The 25523-nt window shown below is 41.7% G+C and overlaps 2 protein-coding genes across 2 annotated transcripts; both read left to right on the forward strand.

The window, feature by feature from the left end:
• The first annotated feature begins 7658 nt into the window (after positions 1-7658).
• On the forward strand, positions 7659-10726 carry LOC125008233 (cathepsin Z-like). The gene is made up of 6 exons (XM_047585379.1): positions 7659-7817; positions 8672-8835; positions 9627-9806; positions 9887-10037; positions 10176-10338; positions 10487-10726. The coding sequence occupies exons 1-6, from the start codon at positions 7696-7698 to the stop codon at positions 10610-10612; spliced, it is 906 nt and encodes a 301-aa protein (XP_047441335.1). The 5' UTR covers positions 7659-7695; the 3' UTR covers positions 10613-10726.
• A 7088-nt stretch (positions 10727-17814) lies between these two features.
• On the forward strand, positions 17815-20444 carry nanos1 (nanos homolog 1). The gene has a single exon (XM_047585665.1). The coding sequence runs from the start codon at positions 18015-18017 to the stop codon at positions 18693-18695; it is 681 nt and encodes a 226-aa protein (XP_047441621.1). The 5' UTR covers positions 17815-18014; the 3' UTR covers positions 18696-20444.
• The last annotated feature ends 5079 nt before the right edge of the window (positions 20445-25523 follow it).

A 25523-nucleotide genomic window follows, 5' to 3' on the forward strand; every position in this document is an offset into this window, starting at 1 on the left:
TCGGCGAAACCCCCGACAGTGAGCTTTAAGGCTGAGGGATTTGGTGGCGGTGGTGGACAGGTGGTTCCACTGGAGAGGCAGGAGCTCGGTACGGAGCCTTTGAAATCTCCTCAGCTGGAAAATGCGGCCGCTTTTGAGAGACGACAAGAGGTCTCCGCTGCAAATAATGACCCGAGCCGTTCAATCTAGCGCTCGGTCTTAAAATCGAGACTTTGTGACGGAGCAAAGGGTGAAACCTTCTGCATTATTAATGAAACCCGTTCCCCTGTTTCTGGACTAATCAGACACTTTCAATTAAGTCATGTTTCTTTTTTTTTTTTAAGATAATGTCACCTTGAAGTTGGTTAAATTTTCACAGAGGCCAACTAAAATTATCTCACATTTTATTTTTTATTTCTTTGCCTTGAAAAAGTCAAATGATGAAATCAGCTGCAAAGGGGCTCTCATTCTGCAGAGGGTCTGCCTTTCAGTCAAAGAGTTTGCAACAACCCAAATCCATCTTTGACAACGACAATATGACAGTATTTGCCATTTCTTACATTAAATGAATGCTGTATTAAGTCATATTTCATTTGTTTCTGTCTTACCATCTACAATATTCACTATTTCGAGATGAAACAGAAACACTGGAGAGGCTGCTATTGTAGAAAATGATAAACATCCTGCAGAGCGACGGTGAAAAATGAGCTGCTGTAATACCTGCACATTGGATCATTCTTCATAAACCCAGATCACATTTGTTTTTCAAACTTGCAAACAAAAAAATAGCAGTGCCAATGTTTTTTTAAAGTACAATTTCTGCACATTGACAGTAGCTGCTGTGTTGTATGGTTCTGGTATTTCATATGCTGGCAATGTCATGGTGAAATGGGGAACTTGATGGAACAGAGCCATTCTTAACCAAAACTTTTCTTGCTTTGACGAGTCAAAATGTCTGCCGTGCAAAAGTTTAGTTGACTCTTTTTCCTAAAAGAACACCATAATGAGCAGAGAACTGTAATGCACCCAGATTAATAGGCAGTTTTGGCTTCTGCATCAATTTGACGATGTATCCATGGCGACAGCGGAGACCCTAGCACCACAGCTGACATGCACCTCCCCAGAAATGTAACTAATGGTGCGTTCCATTTGTACATTTATTTTAGAAGACGGAATTTATGGGTTTCGAGTTGGAATTTTCTACTGGAACATCGCCGAAGTCGGATTTCCTACTCGGAGAATCCTTGCTAACTCTGAGTTGAGTTTAGATAGATAGATAGATAGATAGATAGATAGATAGATAGATAGATAGATAGATAGATAGATAGATAGATAGATAGATAGATAGATAGATAGATAGATAGATACTTTATTCATGCCCAAAGGGAAAGTTACCAAGTTTCCAAGATGGCTGCCATGTGTGTAAACACTAATTTGAAGCTGCTGTAATATTACGTTTATTAGCACTTCTGATTAGGTTTTGTTGCATTAAGTTAGTTGTACAGACAGTATTTTTCCATATAAATATGTTGAAATGCTGTTACAGTGTAATTTCAGTGTTATGTGGGAACTACAAGCCCATGTCAGCTAGCAATGGCTAAAAACAATAGCCTGGTAAGACAGTGTGAAACACCATCCTCATTTAATATTAGTTAATATCAATATCAATATTCTTTAAAAAACTTCAATTTCACTTTGCACTAAAAACATGTAAATATTGAATACACCAAAGGTTCCACCAAGTTATATTTGGACAAGGTTAGCTCTTTTGAAACGGCCATCTTGTTTTCCAACTTCTGTACCTGTAATGCCTATAACTCAGGTGTGACGTCATCCCCAGTGCCAACTTCCCACCTCCGAGTTAAATGGAACCATCAGCAACGCAGAGCGCAAGAGCTGTGATTGGTCCCCTTGGTCATAGCGTGTTTTTGTGTATTGTTTGTCTCCAGCTAAACTACAGCAAAAGTTTTGGTCGCCATTGTTGAAAGTAAAGCAGGAAGTAGAAACAAAAATTAACACGCGAAAAAGTCACAGCGCCAACTATTGTTTGGGTGGCGTTGTTACAGTTGTCACCCTAAAACAGGCGTCTTCAACGTTTTTCAGACCCCAAAACTGATGGAGAGATTAAGTAGGGACCCCCCTACCTACAATATGTGTTCTATATTAAACTCAGCCTACTGCTTTTTATAACTATACATTATCATTATTATCATTTTGCATTCAATATTAAGCTTTTCAAATACAATTTTTTTAAATTTCAAACTTGTGCAACATAGGGTGGCATAAACTGTATCGCTGAATGACAGAAGGAGACTGAAAGGGACAAAAATATATATATATATATATAGTGTCACCCCCTTCACCCCTGTTGAAGACCTATGCCCGAAAAGACTGCTTTGTGTTTAGCTCATCTACTTTTTTCTGCTATTTTTATTTAGAATTTGTGAGGCACCAAACTGTTATATAATCTCGCACTGCTTTGCCCTTATACAGTCGACTTCGGCAACGTGGTGGATTTTGATTTATGTGTAAACAGCCAATTGCCAAGGGAAAACTGAAACAAATCCACATGTTTTATTTCCTTTTTTGCTTTTTAAAGCTGACCTTAAACACTTGGCTGCTCATGTTTCTCTTCTCTATCAATACAGAATGAACAAATACGATTGCAATCTGCCCGCAGAGACTCGCCTCTGGCTGCTCTTCAGAGCAAACTGTCCAGCTATCTGACCTTCACTCCTTCGTGACGGGTGCATGACAGGTGAGTGGAGAATATGTGGGGGTGAGCTTTCTTCCTGAGGAAATGCCAAAGAAAGTCAACTGACCTCCAAGTTTCACACAGATCACTGAACACGGATATTATCCCCTCCCCGTGCGCACGCAGACATGCAGCACTTACCGACAGTTCATGCGCGCACACACATACACAAATCAATCACCTGGCTAGCGAGCGCACTAATGATGTTGTTGACGTTAATGAGGAAGGGGACACGCTCATGAAGGCAGCTAACGACGCTAATCATGGAGATATCACACTGATGCCCCTTTAACAAGCCTTCATGTCGGCGAATGAGTCATCGATTAACTTGGATCTGATGGTTGGTGAATTTTTTTTGTTTTCCCCCCATGATTTTCCACGTGGAGCAGTTCCTAAAAAAAAAAAGCCGAAAGCAAGAAAACAGAAAGCAGAAATAAAAACACCACCTGCAACATGTGTCTGAGGTTATTTACACCCTGAAGCTGCAAACTAAAGAGAACCATGTATCTCAAGTGGATGGAAGTTTTCCATTGATTTTGAGCCATATTTTTAGATACTATCTTTGCTGAGTTTTACGTCAATCCAACTTTTATTTTTTTCTGTCTTCTTTTTGAAGGATCTTTTAATGTGAAGCTGAATGGGAAGTTGTTAGCTTAGCCACTAAGCCTTAGCTTGCAAACTCTCTGCATCTATTAAAACCCATTATAGGGCGTCTCAGTGAAATACTTATAAATTCTAGATCCAACCCCAGAGTGACATCTTTCGAAATGTTTTTTTTTTCATGAATAAAATTAAAGTAGTGAAGTTACCATATATGGTTCCTTGCCCTTAAATGGTAAAAAATGTGAACATGTATTTTAGACCACTGGTTACACATTAGAGCTCAGGCGCTTGCCAACATCACCACATTAGACAGAATTAGGACACTTCTTCTTGGTATCTAATAAATCAGTTTAAAGCACTCAGCGTTCATACATAGGTGGACCTTGGAGACCGCATTTGACCTGAGAACGTTTCCTTGATCTATAGACTTAGACTTATACGGCTCACACCTTATGCATATCATGGCATCTAAAACCGACATGCACCTCCACAGAAATGTAACTTATGTGCTGTGAAGAGCTGCGATTGGTCCGCTTGGTAGTATCGCATTATCATATTTTTTTTAGCGTATTTCTGACTGCTTCTCCATCTTTGCAATTTTCAAATTGATTGTTTTGGATGAATAAAGATGGAACACGTTGAGGACAGATTAACTGAGGAGGCTCGGAGATACAGGAAACAGGAAGTGGAAAAAAAGTGAACCCAACTAGTTAAAAAGACACAGCGTTTTAAGAGAGTGAGCCAGACTGAAGTATAAATGGACTGCACCTGTGCTAGTTATGTGATTAAGTTATGGCATTTACAGTCTGCCGTTCTCTAAAAGAGCCAGACAACTGTAAGCAGAGGGAAAGCATGCAAACTTTCTGCGTCAACTCAGTGGAGGGAATGCACGTGATGTCACAGCCAGCGAAGTCTCCATGGTAACGGCATGGTTACTGGGCGACAAATAGTGACACTTGATCTCGGAGATTAGCAGCATTAGATTTAATCATAGGTTTTAATAGCGTCTAAAATATAAAATGAATTTAAAAATTTGGGAAAGAGCAGTTGTGTGATTGACTAAACCAACTGATTTGAAAAGCAGAGATATATTTTTACAGATATCTCCCAAAGAAAAGTAAATGGATCACTGCATTGTGAAGAAACAGCTGGAAACCTGGTGTTGTGGTTCTCATTTAGTGTCAGGTGATGTTAATTTATGCTGTATTTTCTGATAAAGGTGAAGGTAACTTTAAGTTACCTTCTGGAGATCTGTGAGATGTTACAATAAATAGCAATAAAACAATAAAAGGAATATTTGTGATCACTCCTTGTCATCCTTTTAAGGCTACAGTATTGTAACGTTACTTCTCAGCAAAGCTCTTAGCGTTAGCATCTTTTATTTAGCTACATTTTTCATAACTGAAATGACCTAAAACTACCTGAAACTAACTGAAACTGAGACTAATCCACGTTTCCCAATCCATACTAGTTCATATGGATCATTGTTGAGTCCAGTTGTCCCTAATTTGATCTGATAATCCACATTTTCCCCAGTCTCACTGTATTTACTGATATATTTCACAGTGTATCAGGGGGCGTGGCCCTGACCAGAAGTGACATCACTGCATACCCTCTATAGGGGTTACAAGCAATCTTTGTTTTTACAGTTTTATCTCATGCAATGGTAGTTTATATGTAGAACGTTATATTTACATGGCCAAAACTCTGGTTAAAGAATATCTCAATCCTAAACTCTATGGATATTAATCTCTAGTTTTCTTGTTACCGGCTTTTTGTTCATCCATCACAGTATTTGTAACATCACGTAGGTCGGGGTTCTCTAAAGGCCAGTCAAGCTCTGCCACGGCTGGAAGCACACGACTGTAACTGTAGCACGAAGCATGTTTTACGTCACTGGAGCCAAGAGCCCAGACTTTTGAAAAAGAGCCAGGAGGCCTAAAGTACACAAAAGAGCTGGGATAAAGGGAGCCTGCATTCTTTTTTGTCAATATCACCTTATGTTGCAATTCATTGTGATGAGAAGAGCGTCACCCAAGAGATAAAAACTGAATTCTTGATAGCTGAGGGGGACTCGTTACGATGAGAAATACAGCCAGAGAGAAAAAGACGAAATAAGATAAACGGACATTTAGAAGAGAGAAGAAAGTAAAATGTCAGCGGGAACAGAGTCAAACTTATTTGCATTGCAGGCTTCGCTGGCAGCAGATATCATTTACCATCCTCCAGCTGATTGCGAATCTGGGATCTGGTTTCCTTTCTATATCTAAATATTAATAGTCTCCATTACATGAAAATTACTTTCATCTCCGACTCACATGGAGGGATTAGATTTTAATCAAGGCATTAAATATGACTTTCTATTCCTGCAGATGGGAGAGGATGGCAGCCAGTCAATTAGCATCGCGCTCTGTTTGCGGTCTCACAGTGGAGCCTGATAGAGCCTTTGTTATCACAGAGAGGCTGCAACAGCGTAAACAAAAACACAAAGTGACATGTGGGAGTGAAGCAATGCAGTGATGAGCTTCTGTCGAGGATCAGTGCGTCAATAAGCTTTTGATATGTTTTTTTTTTTTTTTTTAAATTAATACACTCTGAATCACAAAAAATTGCAATTATGGTGTATTATGTTCTTCAGCTCACTCAACTGAAGATTGGTACCTCATCAGCTTGATTCCCAGATGTAGCTGCTCCAGAAAATATCAATATCCTCAACATTGTACAAAATTGTAATCACACTGATTTTTTTTTTTGATTTTTTTATATAATTTTGGCTGCCATTGTTGCTTTGGTAACAAAAGAGCGAAACAGTCCACAAAGAAAATAATACCAGACTGTTTTCTCAAAATGTTTTCAGGTTATTTTTTAGTTAATTGTTGCAAGACAAAATAAATAAAAATCCTCATGCACGCTTCCATCCATCCATCCATCCATCCATCCATCCATCCATCCATCCATCTCTGACAGTGGGTCACCGTTGCAGCAGCTCGTGCAAGTTGTTCCAGACAACTTTCTCCCCGGCAACATTTTCCAGCTCCTCCGTGGGGACGGCCGGTCCAGATGAGATACATTATCTCTCCGGCATGTTCTGGCAAACCCCGGGGTTCACTAGCAGCAGCTGGACATGCCTCGAAAACCTCACATAGGAGACGGCCGGGAGTCACCTCAATCAGTTGCTTTTGATGCAAAAACGAAAAAAAAGAGTTTCCTCCGGGAGTCTGAGCTGCTGAGCTGATCTCAATAAAACACACAGAATGCAGATATGATTAAAATTAGTTATGTCCGATTACACCAATTTTCTTTCTGATCCGACACCGAGTAAAATTCAGGCTGGTATCGGCCATACCGATCCGATACCGATATATTATGTAAATACATCCTAATGTGTCCGGTAAATCTAAAAAAAAAAAAAGTAGTGTATTTCAAATCATAAAGAATACAAAACATCAGACTAATTCATATATTTATTTTAAACTGGGATGTATATTGAGGTAGCGGCCTCATTAACTATATAGTCGAGCTAATGCAAAAAAATATGTGAAAATGCTGCTTCAAATGCTAATAAAAGAATCTCATCTCATCTTCTACTATCGCTTATCCTCACTAGGGTCACGGGGTCGCTGGAGTCTGTCTAAACTGTCATCATGCAGGAGGCAGAAAGTGTCGATATTGTGATTTTAGGAATCGATTTTAGAGCATAAAGAGCTGGTATCGGAAGTATCGACATTTCGGTATCGATTCACGCATCACTATTAAAAATGCAAATATGAATCTATATGAGCATCAACGTAAGTGTAAAATCCATCCATACATCCAACTGTTTTTAAATATTTAAAGGTGAAGACGTTACATTTCCACAGCATGAAGAGTTTTAATTTATTTCAAAAACAGCAGGTCACTCATTTCAGCTCAATTCAACAGGAAGAAACCACTGACAGGAACCCTGCTCATGTGGGACGACTTATCTGATTGAGGCTGGCCGGTTACAGACAGAGATAAAAAAGAAAAGAAAAAGGAGGGTAGAAAAGAAAGGAAAGGAGAAGTCAGAAGCAACAGATACACATGACACAGCCACAGATAAAAGAGGGACAGCTCATATAAACTAACACATAAGCCTAATTGACTAGAGAAACCAGGAACTAAAATCATTCACAGTCTGGCATTCAGCAGCTCCACTAGGGCCAGTGTGACCCAGCTGAATCTGTTCCTCCATTGGCTCCTTTATAACCCGCTGCTCTCAGGTGTGATCAATAGAGGCTGATTGACTGAAGGCGCACAGCAGGTTCGCTCTCGCTTTGATTCACAGGCTACTTAGTCCTTGCCCGTGCGGCTCGTGGCTTCACGTGCTGTCATTCAACATGGTTCAGCTACTCATTTTAGTTTTTGTCCTTTTTGCACACACTCTTTCGGCAAGGCACTTTATTAGCGATAAGCCGAGCTGCTACAAGCCCGTGGCCAGGAAACCAAGCTTTGGGGTGAGGTGAGTTTCAATTTTTTTATTATTATTTCTGGGGATTTTCCTTCTGTTGGGCTAATGCTGTATATCCCAAGGCTCAAACGTAGGCTCAAATAATGAGTAAAATGGGAGCTAGCAGTGTTTTAGTGCAGTGGTTCCCAACCTGGAGTCTGCACCTCACCAAGAGGGGTGCACCAAAACTCATCAGTTTTCACCAGGCCCCAGTTTTTATGCTGTATTGGTTGTGTCTCCCTACATGTATGATGCAGGTTTTCAAGTATTTTGGCATTGTGTTGGATCTCTGGCGTGTGGCATTTGTGATTTAAAAAAACAAACAAACAAAAGAATAAAAAACATTTAGAACAAAAATACAATGGTGATGCAGGATATTACCAGGTTGGAGCAGTTCACCTACCAATGGAATGATACTGATGCAGCTTTCAGTCTCCAAACTAACATCACTAGTCAATCAGGGGTAGGTGAGGGTAGGTCTTGGAAAACTTGGTTGAGATCCAGCTGCAGCTGATTGCTGCATTCAAGACAACTGGGGGAAATGAGCTCCAAATTGTCAGTCTCAGAAAACACAATGACTGGTGATAGGTTGGGAACCACTCTTTATCCTTCTCTGAAGATGTTTTTTTTTTTTTTTTTCTTCATGGTGAAAGTTGTCAACTTTGCAGTGTTAAGATGAAAAGATTTTATTTTAATTTTGTCCAACTTCCTTTATTTTAAATTGGCTGATTTTAAGATGAAGCTCAGAGGAGCTCCAGACTTAACCTGGCTGTGATTTTTATTGCACTCCTCCCTTACTGAGTTGTATGCTGTGCATTTACAAACTGCTCTTAAACTCTAACACGACCCAAAACTGTCTCTCCAAGAACCGAGGCCCGTCCACATGAACTCCTGAACCTCAATCAGCTGCCCAAGTCCTGGGATTGGAGGAATGTCAACGGTATCAACTACGCCAGCACCACTCGTAACCAGCACATCCCTCAGTACTGTGGCTCCTGCTGGGCTCACGGCAGCACCAGTTCAATGGCAGGTGAGATTATTTTTTTTTTCCTCCAGGTTGGAGAAAATTATTCCCTTGCTTGTGGGTATGTTTTGGTCATTGGGTTTTCCTTCAGAAAAGGATATTATTAAAAAAAAAAGAGTGGTTATTTGATTAAAATTTTAAAATTCAAAAGTTTAAATTCACAACATTTTTCTTTATCCGTGTCGAGGAAGGGATAAAACTTTTTAAAAAATGGTCTATTTTAATTTTCTTTCTAAAAATAAAAATTTGAAAACTGAAACCAAAGTGCCTTTTCATATTTTGCAAACAGAAGTTGCTGTTTTCACAGTAAGAATGTATGAGGACGTTACTGTGTTTAGTGCAAGAGCAGCCAAGTATGATTTCTATCTGGTTTACCAAATCCCAGCTAAAATGTTTTTGGAACCTTATTCTGACGTCATGTTTGGCATGACAGAACAAGGCATGTCATCTGCAGAAATCTCTACACGCATATCAGAGTAATGTTAGCTAGCTAACTGATTTATATGTAGTTATTTTTAGCTTTCACCTGAAATCTGCGGCTTTGTTTTTATGCAGCCATTACGCTTTTATTGTTTCAAAAAACAACGTAGGCCTTTAAAACATAATCCTTCCATAGTTTAAGTGTGTTGTGGATTTCACAAAATATATTTGGTGCTAATGGGCAGCATGTGAAGAAATCTATTTTCTCTAATTAAATCACATGCCAAAAGAACAGATGGGATCCCCCATAATTACTTGGCGTTTCGCTTTTCTGAAACAAATCTGTAATTTCTGGAGATCTCTCCTCTGCCTCATAGATCGCATCAACATCAAGCGGAAAGGAGTTTGGCCGTCGGCTTATCTGTCCGTCCAGCACGTCCTCGACTGCGCCGACTCTGGCACCTGTAACGGCGGGGACCACGGAGGGGTGTGGGAGTACGCCCACAACCACGGCATCCCTGACGAGACCTGCAACAACTACCAGGCAACTGACCAGAGTGAGAACTCGAGCAACAGCAAGTTGAGTTTTCATTACTGTGTGAGATCAGAATACTAAAAGTTTATCTTTTCTTTCCAGAATGCCAACCTTTCAATGCATGTGGGACTTGCACAACTTTTGGGGAGTGCAACATTGTGCAGAACTTCACGCTGTGGAAAGTGGGTGACTTTGGAGTCATTAGTGGAAGGGATAAAATGATGGCTGAAATCTATGCAAGAGGACCAATTAGGTATTTAAGCCAGAGTGGGGAAAAATAATGGCTTGTGCAAGTGAAATGTGTTGGCTCAAATGGTGAACCAGTCTAAATGCTGGTTAATCAAATGTTTTCTACTATTAACGGCAAACTGAATCTCACTTCCTCCCTCAGCTGTGGAATCATGGCCACGAAGAAGCTCGACGCATACACTGGGGGTTTGTACTCTGAATATGTGGAAGTTCCCACCATTAACCACATTGTGTCGGTGGCCGGGTGGGGGCAAGAAAATGGCACAGAATACTGGATTGTGCGCAACTCCTGGGGAGAGCCATGGGTAAGTCATCGCGTACAGTGGTACTTAACGGCCTCAAAGTTGTGCACGGTTCAGTGGTTGTTAAACTTGACATTTAGGACTTGGATGTTGGAACGAACTCAGTCGGTGTTTTTTAATAATCCGTCTGACCTTGAGACTTTTCTCACAGGGTGAGAAGGGCTGGCTGAAGATTGTGACGAGTGCCTACAAGGGGGCATCTGGGAGCTTGTACAATCTCGCTTTGGAGGAAGACTGTATGTACGGAGATGTGATTCTGCCCTCAACCTACCTTTAGTAGTCCTGGACCATGTATTTGCATAAATTATAAGACAAATTGCTAAATTAAGGTCCAAATTTGTTGCTATTGCTTTGTATCTTTCTATCTTAAATAAAATTTGTACACTCAGAACCTTAAAGTCGGTTTTTCTTGACTTGATACGTTTGCACTGAATGGTTGGATTCGCTCAAACCTTTGTAATCTGTTCAGAATACAACATTTATTTGCAGTTTATTGCATCCTGATTAAATGTCTTTTTGTGCAGGATATTTGGGTTGGCTAGCTTTGGGTCGGCTAGCTAAGCCAATATCGAGACATCTCCCTGAATTCAAGCATACCATCGTCTGTGCCTAGGTGGTTGCCACCGTCCTCGATTGGGTTTTAATGTCGTCCTCTTGGAATATGAGTAAGTCCAAAATTTAATGAGCCAGCCCGTTCCCAAGGCAACACACTGGCATTGCAGAGATGTTCACAAGGTGTCCTTGACATACAGAGTTTGCGAAATGACTCTTAACCCAGCTGTTGCGATGTTAAGTGCCAAATGGTGGAGTCGGAAAGGAACGGACCAAATGTCGTGTGTCTTCTTTCACCAGCCAACGTTGCCACGGGAGGGCGCATCTTGAAACTGATGCCAAAGGACGTCTGGTTCCTGGTTCCTAACTGCAGTATTTGACACTATGAATTAAAACGTGTCTGTGCAGAATTCATCTTTAAATGGCCATAACCCAGATGGCGTTAAGAATGACCACAACGTGAAGTGGTTCACTTGAGACCCCTCAAACCTGCAGTTACTGCCCCCAAAAAGTGCTTAGGCGTATGTGCTACAAAGTTGAGTTTCTACCAATTTAATGGGTTGCATAGATGAGCCATAACATTATGACCACTGACAGAAGTAAATGACATTTTGTGATAGTTCAGCTTTCTCCTGGGAAACTTTCGGACCTGGCATTTATGTGGATGTTGGTCAGACATGTACCTCCTATCTAGACCAGACCAGGCCTCCTGTAGAGACCACTACCCCATGATGGCAGCAGGCATCCCCAGCAAGATCCAGCCTGATGCACAACAAACTACAACACAAGGTGTTGACCTGGCCTCTAAATTCACTTCATCCTGAACTGATCATGTATCTGTGGGATGATCCAGAGGACCCACAAAGGAGACGTACACAATATTAGGAAGGTGGTCACAATGTTATGCATGATCGGTGTATGTTTGTTTCAATTCTTCTAGGAATTCTAAACATAAACCCATTTCCTGATTTGCTTCTACCTAGAAATGCACATGGATTGGTAGGTTGTCAAATGTTAATGCAAAATGAATACGCCGACTCTTTTCTGAGCTGGTGTTGAATGACATTCAGAAACATTTCCTTGACCCAGGTCACAAATGACTAAATGAAGCCGGTCTCTTTGAAAATCTGAATGTCAGTGTGTGTTCTACATCTCTGAGCTTGATCAACAGGCCGACCTCCTTTATTGACTGACAAGCTTTATTAGTTTCAGTTCACTCGTGCTTCTGGAGTAACATTCAGTTTAATCACCAGTTATCTGCATTGGCGCACACACAACAACACAAAGGCATCCTCCGAGTTTATGTGCAATTATTAGGAGCCCATTTTCTTGCTGTTCGGCTGGGGAACAAAAGAAAGCGGAGCACTTAGATATTTGGTGCAGGGGACACGGCAATAATAAAAATGCAAAAACGCAAGCTGCTGTGCTTTGCTGCTGATATGGAAATGCTTCCCATTAACTGCAGTTCCTATTCAGCATCTCTGGGGAGAACAAAAGATAATCAAACCCTCTGCAGCGCTGTTAACTACAAGCTTCTGAACCAAGGCAAACCTTAAGCCTATAAAGCCGCGCCGTGTCCGAGTGGAGGCCCAACGCGAAAACAAATATTGAGCATAATTTTGTTGCTCAACATCACGCGAACAGGCCCCCGCCCTCCGGCAATCTTTCATATGAAATCAAATTTGCGCTCTGATTAAATATCCTGCATGTTTTCTCATTTGCATAATCACAAACAGAGCTCTAATGGCTGTGAATGAAAACACATGGTAATCTTTGGGGTCTGAGGCAAAGAGTCTCTTTATGGTACGGTATGAAAAAAAAAAAAAGAAAAAGGCAGGTTGCAAATGCACAAGCCATTTTCATACTGAGTGATTCAGCATTCATCTTCATTACAGCAATCGATGTGGCAAAATGGATTTTTCAGCAATTCCTGCAAACCCATTATGTATTGTTTTAGTGATCAATATCTCGCTCTGTAAACATGGAGATGGAGGAGCTGGTTGTTACATGAAAAGACTATTACGAGGCCCGCCGGTGGTGCAGAGGCTGGGATTATCAGCTTAAACAGAGTTGGAGGGGATACCCACTTCTTTACTGTTTTTGAGCAAGGCATTGTAATGATTCATCCACGGCAGCTGCCTTCAGCAGCGGCGTTGGAATATGCAGAAAGCCTCCTCTGTAATCCACAGCGTGCATTTCCATTTCAAGGCCACTGCTGAAAGTTGCTTCACGAAAAAGCAACAAAATTAAAGATGACCACGCAGCCGCATTCTGCAGACGAACCTCGGCCTTCAGTGCCCTCCAGCCTTATTCAAAACTTCATATGATCATTATGACGCCGCCGCTATAGAGACTATCAGCATCATATGGATATGCAATAACACAGGACGTTGCATCCTAGACGGTTATCTCGTATAGCGAAATTAATGCCATTACTAAGGCAATAAACTCTTAACGTTTCAAGAAGTCTCTTCTCAATCACAGCGTCTGTGCACCAGCCTCAATGTCGATCCAATAGAATGGCAAACGAACCTCTTATCATTCCAGCCCTTTTGCAAAAAAACAAAATTAGGAGCTATTTAGGACATACCCAAAGTAAACTGAATGCTGTTCATGGACATTTTGGAGCTCATACATGCTCTTGGTCTCTTTTGAAAGCCAAGACTTTGAAATCACTTTGAGCCGTGTTGTTCTTGGGTAATCAAAGTTGGCACTGGGGATGGGCATCGATAACATTTTATTGATGCCGATGTCATTATTAATTCTGCTTATCGATCTGATTCTTTATCGATTCCCTTATCGTTCGTGATTTCGTGTAAACAACAAAAATTTTATTGAGTTTCCAAACAAGAGATAAGAGCTTGGGTAAGAAATCAAACAGGAAATTGGTCACTGCATCCTCACTAGCACTGCTCTGCTCCCAACACATCCGATCGCCGTGCACACGGCACTCTCTGTATTTAACACGTGTGTTGTCAACAAATGATTCATCATGTTGGTGGTGTTGCCGCCCTTGCTTAATGTTGCGGTGCTACGCTGTTAGAGTTCCTTTTAACAAGTCACACTTTCCACCGTTTCAGCCTCTCCGCCATTGCGTCTTCCTTGACGCCGATGTGAATGACGTGCTTCAACGTAAAGTTTCCTTTTCTTTCGTTTTATGGCAGTTGCCACAACTTTAAGGTGCATTACTGCCACCATCTGGACAGGGATGTAAACATTCGGCACGAAAAGTATGAAGGGAATCGATAAGCATGAAGGCTAAGGATATCGATGAACTGAACCAGTTGGAACCGGTTCCTTAACACAGTTATCGATGCCCATCCCTAGTTGGCGTTCAGTTAAAACTCAAACACAACTCGTGTGCAGAGCTCTGATTGGTTCAAATAGCTGCTGCTGTCCCATATACGAAACAGCAGAATGTTGAAGGGTTAAATCTGTAAATATAATTCATATTACTCACCAAAACTTAAGAAACAAGTTAGCATTCTTCTCTGAGCCTGTCAGCCAAGGGTAACGCTCAGAGTTGCCGACCTGAAAGTGGCGGACACATATTTTCCCCGGCTGGGTCAGGCTAGCTAGCCCCAGGATTAGACGGCCTTTCCACAGCTTTTTCTTCAAAGTCCACCATGAAAATGACTTTCTAAGAATGGACGCCACTGAACTTGAAATGTGATTGGTTAAAGGAACCACGTCATTACGAATTATTTCTAGCTTCAGCCGCCTGCAGTTTTAATTGTGGAGGCCCAGGCAGATCTCTCTGACTCCAGCAACACGTGACGGCTGAAATGTGACGGATATAAAAGCTCTAATGCAAAGTTACACTGGAAGAAGCACCACAGCTGAGAGACAGACAAGCCATAAAATGAGAACAACAAGATATCGGGAGTAATTTAATAAGATTAATGGGAAAATATTAACATGCAAGTCAGTGATTTTGATCAAATTTAGACGAGCAGAGAAGGCTTTGCTGGCCCTGACGGACCAGCACTGCTGCTTTCTGATTCATCTTACGAGGTTACAGTCAACATGTCAGACATTAACGACTGAAAACACGGCTTGATGCATTTAAACAGTTATTAAGTAGACGCAATAAGGGTGAAAAAGGGGCGAGATTTATTTCTCTGCCTGCATTCAACAACACCAGTCATTCATTTATCTTGTCAAGAGGAATTGAGCGGTTTATTCACCCCGCGTCTTTTATTGTTTGCCCTAAAAAAAAAAAAAAAAAGCCTGATGGTGAAGCGTAAGTGTTAGATAAGCTCTACGAGATGGTATAAATCAGACATTATCATTCTCCGAACTTCAGCAAAGTGCTTGTCTGAGCTGATTTGCATGGCATCTTGCATCCAAAGCTATAAAAAAAACAAAAAAAAAAACAGCAAAGGAATTCTGGTGCGTCTCGTCTTGTATCACTAATAAGACCGCGCAGGAATATGATACGATCATTAAAAACAAAGTGTCTTCCTCAGACAGCCACCGCTTTTCCTGATGAGACGCGTTTTTCTCTCTGCCAAGCCCCGAAACACTTACCCAACAATCACTTAGTCAGTGTGATTCCTAAATCGATTTACAGCCAGAGCCACCCCGCTGATGTTGTGCATCATTCGGCCGCTAATCTCGCTTCCTTGTCCGATATACTCAGGCAACCTCGAGGAGGCCGCGGAATTGGCTTTAGTTAATGGATGAGCATTAATCCCTCTTCGTCACAACAAAATTAAGGGATAATGTGGCCATGAATATTTCAGTTACACTGCAGCAACACGGGAATCGGCGGGCGCAATCTGTCCTGGCTTGCAAAAAAAGAACTGGCGATTAAATACATTATTAATGCTTCGTAATAAAATTCATATTTCGCACCAGATGAATGGAGGCTGCGGAGCGAAAATCCGATGAGCAGTCAATACTACTCCAGCCCAACTTGCTGAACGCATAGAACGGAGAGAAATGGCCTCCGAAGCGTTGCGGCTCATTGAGCCGTGCTTTTGTTATCGCTCCGTCTCCGAAGGTGGCGCATTCTTATTATATCCCTTAAAAATAGACGTGAACCTTCCAAGTCAGTGAGTTCCTGCAGCCTCCCCCTGGAAGTTTTAATTAGAACACCAGTCACTCGTGTTATCATTGTTTCAAGAGGGCCGCTTCCACATTCCTCAGCTGCCCACTTCATCACAGGATCAGAGGCCCGCGCTAAGTGGACTGTTGAGGACGGCTGCCTCATATTTCCTCAAGATTCAGAATCCGGATCTTTTTCTTTTATTATTTATTTATCACTGATGTAAAGGAAATGTGCTACATTGTTGCACAGCTTGAGAGGCGTGAACAAGTCAACAAAAACAACGCCTACCCTGCATGAGGTATGCTTTTCAGATATGTGCATGTAAGAATAAGAATAAAATAACTAACAAAATTCCTGTAAAGGGCTTTTGGATGAAGAAGAACTTGCTCGTTTGGTCACATTACGGTTCTTGGGTGACTGCAGTGCTGCTGCTGCTGCTGATGTTTCTCGACAAACTGATGTCCTACCTCGAGCCGCAACTCAACAGCTGAATAAAACATGGATCTTGCAGACACATGAAACACATTAAAGACTGACTGCAAATGGCCGAGTCATCCTAATGACAGAACACTGCCTTAACTTCAGTAGTGAAACATTAGGAAGCAAAGCTAATGAGTTAGCTCCTCTTGTGGACAGTGATGCTGCTGTTAGGCTGTTTTAACTCACCTGCACTAACCAAAATAAATAAAACCCGAGCCACTGCATCAGCGCACTAAGACGCGGCTACTGGAAATCATCTTAACTGACTCTTATTGGCTTTACCTCCATAAAATTAAATTATTTTTTATTCTCCGGTTGTTGTTTACGCGTGAGAGTCAGTGAACACATTGCTCAGTATCCACTGTTTGTGTTCCAGATCTAAAGCCGCTGAGGTGAATCACTGTTTGGTTTTGGTTAAAGTCTTCAGCCACGATCTCAAAACTTAACATTTCTGCCTCCGTCGACCCAAAACGCACTAATAACATCTGGTTATGGTGCAACATAATTGGTGACTTTCATCTCCCAGCCAGTGGCTACCATTGCTGTATTTGTTGGCACTGTGTTCGCTCGGGAGGGGAGGAAGGGGCCGTTCAGATTCACATGGAATGACCTGTAATTGCGTGATGCTGCCCCCTGTTGAAAAAAACTCATCTGCATGTTGTGTTGTGAAAGCAGCATGGAGTTGTTGTGGTGCCTTTTCTGGGTTTTATGACCAATCATATTATGGCATGATAATGAAATACATTCATTTTAACATATAGTAATATAAGATGAATCTTTGTTTATGCATTAAAACCAGTGAAATGTGTTGAAAAATACTTACAAGTGCAATCTTTACATTTAAAAATCACCATGTCTGAACCGATGTTTGAACCTCACAATGACAAAATGTTGAAACATGAGGGTTTGGTGTCTAAGTTTCCCTCTTATTCATTCGGTTTCAGCGTTTGACATTAATAGGTGGCTTCTCCAAGGAACAAAGGGGCCTGTGCTCGTGGCGCACATGGGGTTAAAGGAGTGCGAACGCAGGAGTTGGACGTTGATGCCATTCAAGCACAATGATTAACGATATTGATTAAGGAAACGTGCGGAATTGTAATGTTTTAGTACCACGGGGGAACTCAAGAGCCGAGCTCTAATTGATTGGTATTCGCCCTGAAATAATGTAATTAACGACACTGACGCTTTGTGAGCGAAATAATTTCTGTGCGCACTTGTCTGAATCATTAAGTATTAACAACCCTCCATTTTTTCTTTCTCTCGTGAAAGTGCCCAAATCTCTAAACGCCAGAGTGATGATTGATGTCGACAAAGCGCATGCCCGCAAGAAAACAAATCTGTCTGAATGTGGCTTTGAAGAGACGGAGCTTGCTTTCGACCTCATCAGAAACTTGGTTGTGAAGGGAGAGTGCCCCGCCCTCCTGGTCCTTATAACCAGAAAGCCTGTTTGCAGGACGCTCAAACATAACAGGAACACTGGAGACCACATCGCTGTACATGAACCATTCCTGGAGGCGAACTCTGGCTACAAAGACCTTACGGATTACACTGGCTGTTTCGCCTTTTCGCGGCAAGCAAACGACCAGAAGTGACCATGGATTTTCTCAATCACAACTATTTGGATGCGCGCAGCCCATATGACTATACTTTCAATTTCTGGAACGACTATCTCGGCCTGACGACGTTGGTTACGAAGAATAACAAGCTGAGCATGCCCCCGAATCCCAACTCCATCACCGAGTCCCTGAAAGCGACCCTGGGCTTGGACGATTCCCCAGCGTGTCCGTGCGTAATCGCGGGCGGCGTCGGGGAGAACGGGCACCTGGACTGCTGCTGCCCGTCCGGGAGCCCCCCGCCGGCTTCCATCCTGGACTTGAAAGAGCGCTTCTCGATACTGAGCCCTTTCCAAAACCAGCTCGGCGTGCAGCTGCCGGAGCGGGAGGTGGGCTTCGGGGGCAGCTTCCCGGGGTTCGATCTGTTCGGCATGGAGAGGAAGATGCGCAAACCCGCCTCCAGGAGCAAACAGGAGCCCAAAATCTGCGTGTTCTGCCGAAATAACGGAGCGCCCGAGGAGGTGTACGGCTCCCACGTCCTGAAGACTCCGGACGGCAGGGTTGTGTGCCCGATCCTGAGGGCTTACACTTGCCCCCTTTGCAGTGCCAACGGGGACAATGCCCACACGATAAAATACTGTCCACTGTCAAAAGACCAGCCATCGCAGCGACCATTAAAGGGGGGGAGGGCTGTGGGTGGTAAGAGGATGAAAATATTTTAAACAGACAAGACTATAAAGTTAATTGAATTGCACTGAACAATTTCCAGATGACTGTTTTGATTTTGGCTCTAGCCTTTACCCCAGTTTCATAAACATATTGATTTATCTTTCTTTCCTCTCTGTCTCTAAGATCTCTTATATTTTTATAGTTCCTTTATCCACATAGAATAATTTTATGCTTTATACATTTTATTTTTCTTTCTAGTTTGTAGTCATTTGAGCGTGTGCATATAAATACACCTATGTATCATTAATCGCAGAGTGTGAACACGTTTTAAGATGAAAAAAAAAAGTATTTTGGGCATGTAGGGAAACACACTGACATTGGCAAAAGGGGATGAATGTCTATTTCTACCAAGTATTTTTGTACGGCGGGCTAAAGCTCGCCACCATTTTATTTCACGTCTTAGAAAACCAAAGTTATGTTTGCCATTAAAGAAGCTCAAGAATGTGTCATGAATGAATACTTGTGTGCGTCTGACTGGAGGAGGAACTCTTTGATCCCATCTGCCTGCCTAAAAAACTCCACAACATATTTTCCAACTTGCCCTAAAAAGTTGACATTCAATCTACCAGGAAGAAAGAAAGAGAGAAAGAAAGGAGGAAAAAAAGACAATGTGGCCTCTGTTTAGGGCTCATATTCTCTGGGGAACATTATAATCAATTGTTGTCAAGCCAAACCTCTGTTCCAGTCCTATGTGACGAGACAGACATCTGACCTTAGGGGCAGTCAAGAATGAGAGATGCTATCCTACATTTTTTTTTATGTTTACATTCTCAAATAAGGGTGACACACTGGATTTATTTTCTCTGTCAGGTCTCTCCTTCTTGATGGTGTTTTTTTTTTCTTTATTATTATTATTATTATGATTATTCTCTTTTGGTTTGGTTTGCCCTGACAGTGTATTCACCAGGAGGTCTCATGTGCAGGTCTATACAGTGGAGCGAGTCCCATTTAACCTTCCACCCCGTGCGAGGGTGGCAAATAGCAAAATGAATGTTCAGCAAATGACAACAGGTCATCCCGTAACTTCTCTTCTGAAGAATCCCAAAAAAAAAAAAAAAAAAAAGATGCAAAAATGTTGTGAATGTATGATTGAAAGTGTCACTTGCAGGACTGCACATGTCTGACAGTTTTGTTTACCAAAGGAATACAATTGCATTGAAGAAAGGAGAAAAGAATTTGCTGTATTGTATATAAAGTGATGTTTATTCAGTATTTTAACATTACAAGTGACTTCAGAGGGCGCTACCTCAACAGGATTTTGTACTTACATGTAAAATGTCAACAGCAGTTTATTGATATAGTGCTGCCATTTATAATAAGGGTTTTTGATAGTATTTTTGATCTTTGTATAACATAATTGTATTTTCATTTTGTTGCATTTAACATAATGGAAGTAAGTTTCCGAGAAGCTATAAGCATTTGCTCACCAAAAGGTGATTGTCTGTAAATAGTGATTATTATACCCATACTTTTAAAAGTTTTAGTTGTTCGATGTTCTGGAGAGCGTGCGAGAGAGTGGATATTGAAAAAGGCTGACAAAATTTGCCACTTTTAACAGAGGATTTGTTTTTTTTTTGTTTTTTTTTTTGGATTAAATGAATAAGAGAAGAGAGAGAGAGAGAGAGAGAGAAAAAGGAAACACTGTTGAACTTTGTTATTTATATTTTACCACGATTTCCTGTATGCTGCTGTGCAGAATAACAACATATGAATTCACTAGAGAAATAAAAACGTATCAAATATTTGCAGCTACGTGGTCGTGTTCTGTACACGGTTGCCTCCGTGTGTGTCTGACGTGCAGGGGAAGGGGGGGGGGGGGGGGGGGCTAAGCCCTTTCCTCAACACACACACACACACACACACACACAAAAAAAGTTGTGTAAGAGTCTCGTATTTCTGTCTCACTGACTGATTTAGTGATTTGCAAACTGGCTGATTAAATCACGCAGGCGAGCCGACCAAAAACAAAGAGATGGCTTTGCTTTCCCCCTAATTGGCCTTCTAACTGACTCCCTCCACTGTTTGTGGAACATGTAAGACCTGCATGTATATATATACATATATATACATAAACATATACTACAGTCGACAAAAAAAATACAAAAAAACTCCCTTCTTTAACCTTTGCTTTAACACAAACCCGAGCTGATCTGTTGCTCTCGTATCTTTAAAGGTTTTTCCCAGCAAGACAAACACAGTGCCATGGTTGTTTCGCTGTTGTTTAGGGAGGTCTGCCCACACAAGAATGTCTTGGCTTATGCCTTCGCCATTCAAACAGATCATGTTTGCACTGAAGTGGATTGAATAGCTGGCCCTCCCGGCCCTCTCTCCGCCTGCCATCTGTGGAATGGCTGCTGCGGACGCATTATGGGGCTCGAAAAGCGGGCAGGAAGCTGTGCTGCCGCTTCTTGTTTTTGTTTTTTTGTTGTTGTTGTTGTTGTTGTTGTTTTTTTGCTTTTGAAAAGAGTCAGAGCTCCACACGGCCGCAGCTGTGTGAGCAGCTCGGTTTGTTACGAACGAGGGGAAATGATAAATAGACGGGCTGAGTTCATGAATGGCCGCACTGTCTGTGGTCCGTCTCACCAGCGAAACCACCGCAGACGTTCATAATTGCTGCTGATGCAAAGCACAGGGCGCACAAACACATCAAGGCGGCTGTGCATACACTAGCCTGAAGCGTTCGGCTGGTGTCACACACACCTTGGCCGTTCCTCCCTCCCTTCCTCCCTCCTCTGTCTTCATGTATCGCTCCAGCTGAGGCTGTGGCATTAAAAATGGATGACGACTAAGTGCAACAGGGATTTATCTCCGCGAGAACAGTGGTGGAAAAGCCAGGCGGGCTAGCGTTTCAGCCCGAACACAGTCAGCTAACAGGCCTTATTCCCACTACGCCACGGCTTCCATTAGCTGCTCTGCAGACAGGGCCCATATAATCCAGTTAGTCGCACCATTTATGAGATATGTATCTTTCATGATCATATAATATGTCTTAGCTGGCTGTTTTTTTATGCAGAATACAATTTGCGTTGCACAACAAATCTCGGCTACTGCGAGGCAGGTTTTCCGAGACACGATGCAGAGCTGCGTTCACAGCAGATATGTTTATAAAAAGGCGAGCGGGGGAGATGTTTTAACTAAAGGGCAACGTCATCGGTCAGCTGTTGTCTCGGGAGCGCCGATCCCCTCGTAGCGAGTGATTAAGTTTTAGCTAATGCTCTGCAGCAGTAGTTGGTCTTTGCTGTTAATGTGATTTAGAGGATTCATTAACTCGCGCCGCTCCTCATCACGGCGACTACGCTGAATGTCTCGGGGTTTAAAGTGCTTTAGTTACGCTGCAGTAGACCAGTGGTCCTCAACTTTTTTTTTTTTTATGTGATTTAGCATCGGAGTTTGATTCAGATACTTCTTTATCGTACTGTTTTGCTGGATGGAACGACTGAATGGAGTTGCTCACAGCATTTAACTGCACAGAAGTTCATGGCTGCCACTGTGAAGACGAGGTTATCGAGGGATGGTCGAGCTTTTTGCTTTTCTCTTCACCAATTCTCTGTCCCGATTATGAATCTGGTAACATTTGGATTTGGTTATGGGACGCTTCCATTGATACACAGAAAAAAAAATCTGTGTGCAGCTGGATAAACCTACATACAATGAAATACACTGATCAGGTATAACATTATGACCATCTTCCCAATATTGTGTAGATCTTTCTTGTGCCTCCAAGCATGGACTTTTGAGTCCTCTGGGTTGAGTGGAGGGGTCCTCTGTGGACCATCCCACAGACATTTGATCAGTTTGGGATCTAGTGAATTTGGATTCACATGAGTGAATTTATCTGTGTCAGGCTGCATCCTGCTGGGGTGGAGGGTGTCTGGTCTGGTCTAGGTGGATACTTCATGTCTACGTAACATCCACACAAACGAATGCCAGGTCCAGAAGTTTCCCAGCAGAACACTGAGTCGTCACAAGACGGTCATAATGTTATTTACTCCTCTCGTCAGCGGTCATAATGTTATGCTTTATATCGATGTAAATGCACAATCAGTTCCCAACTGAACATTTTCAACTTTTTTGCCGCCAAACCTTTAGGCAGATATGTTGGTCTGGTTTCCAGGAGAGTTTCTCAACTAACAAACTTGGTGTTAACAAAAAACATGCTTTATGGATCACAAATAACCCTGGAGTTTGATTTTCTTCTTTCTTTATTTATCGACCTAAAATGTCCAATTTTATGTGTAAACATCAATCATTTTCACACTATTAACTGTATTTTTATTGTATGCTTTATTAAAAAAAAAAAAACACACAAAAGAAAAAAATTAATTAGGGACCATTTGAATCAGTCTTCCTCATTATCATTAACTTTATAATAATAACAATAACGCTGAGGTTAAATAATGAATCAAAGAGTTGTATATTTATTGGGTGTCTGTGAAGGTTCTCAGTCATCCAGGTCATGCTAATCCAAAAGACTTGTAGAATTTCTCTACAAGTCCATTTGCCTTTTTGATATATTTATTGGGCCCATTCTGTATTTTCATCAGCTGCTTTGAAATGAGGCCTCCTGAAAAAACGAGATTGTGCTGAAATCCAATATAAAATCTTTTTTTTTGTGCGTATAGTCGCTCACTTAACCTTTCTGCATGGTGCAACAGAGCAGAAACATTCAGCCTCAATCTGCCCGGGTCTCCAGGCAGGACAAAGCAAATACTGAAATGACTCAACCAAATGACCTAATGGCCCATTTGCATAGCGTTCGCCTCTTTCATTGACCCACATCGCGGCCCGCGTGGAAGGCCTGATAATAAATTACTGATCTGCAGAATTCATTTATGGGTGCCATCATTTCCCAGAATGTGCATGCAATAGGGATGCTCCTGTCGCCTAGCAACTCCCGTGGAGATAAAATTGAACAGCAGCTGAGCATGAAAGTCATTCCATGGAGCGAGGTATGGAGGATACCACCTTTAGTCCTCATATTAGATGGCTTATTGGTGATTTGCTGCGGGTTCGATTTTAGAATTGGTAGAAAAAACACTAAAATGGTTTTGGAATTGATGTATTTTTGACACATTACCACCCCCTGTGGCGGCAAAGGGTATTACAAAAATATGAACCCCTGCTTTGTGACACTTCTTATATCCGATGTTGTCCAAAGCTGCTGGTGTGGAAGGAATCAAAATGAGGAGCGTGGTGTTATTGAACTCTCTGTCAACATGGCTGCACTGACCATCCGCTGGACTCTGTGACAACAGCTCTGTCCCCGCGAGGCCACGTCTCAGCTCCGAGGCAGTAATTGAAATTTCACAAAGGATTTATTTGAAATCAAAACTCATTGCCGTTTAAGTGAGCCCGACAGGTTATTAAGTTTCTTTCACAGCGTGATCTGCTTATTTTCTCAGAGGCTGTTTCACCGGTGCAGATGTACTGTCAGTTGGAATAATCCTCCAAGTCACTGGTGCGTGGATCTGCACAGCAAAAAAAAAAAGAAAAAGAAAACATTAAATAATGTGAACGCTCATTCATTCAGTGAGTGTGTTTTTATTAAAAAAAAATGCCTCTCCCTTTGAAACAAATTCTTGTCTGTTTGACTTCGCTCAAAGCGCGTCTCCGGATGTTTTCTCCACTCGTCCACTATTACTGGCATATTCTTAGACGGTCAACAGAAATAAAACCAGACGGCAGGGGACGTGTTTTGTGCTCATATCTTAGAAATTGTTGTAGGATGAAGACTTCAATTTCCTCCAGACGTCGTCTTCCTTACTACGCTGCGGTATGTGGGTGAAAGCTTTTGGCTCCAAGTGAAAAGAACTGGAATCCAAAATATATATATATATATATATATATATAGTATATGCTATCAGCATCCTGATATAAAACATGCTAGCTGCTGCCTTTCACTGCAGTATCTTTGTGTTATTATTCAGCTGTGTTATGTGCGCCTACAACCTGCTAAGCCCTCTATCAGCGGAGATAATCGAGGCCCTACATAACAGAAGGTACAAACACCTTATCAATTCAAAGAGGAATAACGTTTTTCATTTCGACTTACAAGATTTTTCTCTCAGTCTTTCCTTTCAGTTGGATTTATCCAGCTTAACCGAGCATTGGCAGCTGTATAATAGTGTTGTGTTATTCGCTCACCGCTGCGCTGTGGCTCAGTGCGGTCTTCATACCACTTCTGTATCTCTGAATTCAGCTCTAGCAGGTTGTTTTTTGCAGCTCTGTGTGTTTCCATGAGTCTGAAAACGCGGCAGGTTCGCACTGTTTTGTGCCAGTTTACACCAATGTTATTACAGGATTTTTACCCTGTTTATGGTCTGATAATGGAAAACTTTATGTTCATACCATAGAGTCTACGGTATGTTCCGTCGTCCATCTTTATACTGTCCACGGTGTAGATAGTATAAAGATGGACAATGGATGTTTGCAAGTAGAGCTCCCCCTGGTGACTGGCTGCAGTATAGGTCATAGGTTTTTTTTAGGTAATTAATATAATGTTGATGCAGGAAATAAGTAAAATAATAAGACAGTTTAAATAAATTATTGTTTAATGATTAATAACTACTATGCGTCAAGTCAGGGAGTTGAGGAGGTGGAAGGTGAGGACCCAGATGCAGGACTATTGATGAGGCAGGATCTCAAACAAAAAAAGGTTTTTAATAATTAACAAAAAGCGCTGAAAACCACGGCAGGAAAACCATAATCCAAAAATCAAAAGAAATCTTCAACATGAAACATGGACACGTGGAAACATGAAACATGGAACATGACGTGAAGACATGAAGGTAACATTAACGACGTGACCAGGAACAAAGGGA

Source organism: Mugil cephalus, chromosome 5, assembly GCF_022458985.1.
Source record: "Mugil cephalus isolate CIBA_MC_2020 chromosome 5, CIBA_Mcephalus_1.1, whole genome shotgun sequence".
NCBI classification, from domain to species: Eukaryota; Metazoa; Chordata; class Actinopteri; order Mugiliformes; family Mugilidae; genus Mugil; species Mugil cephalus.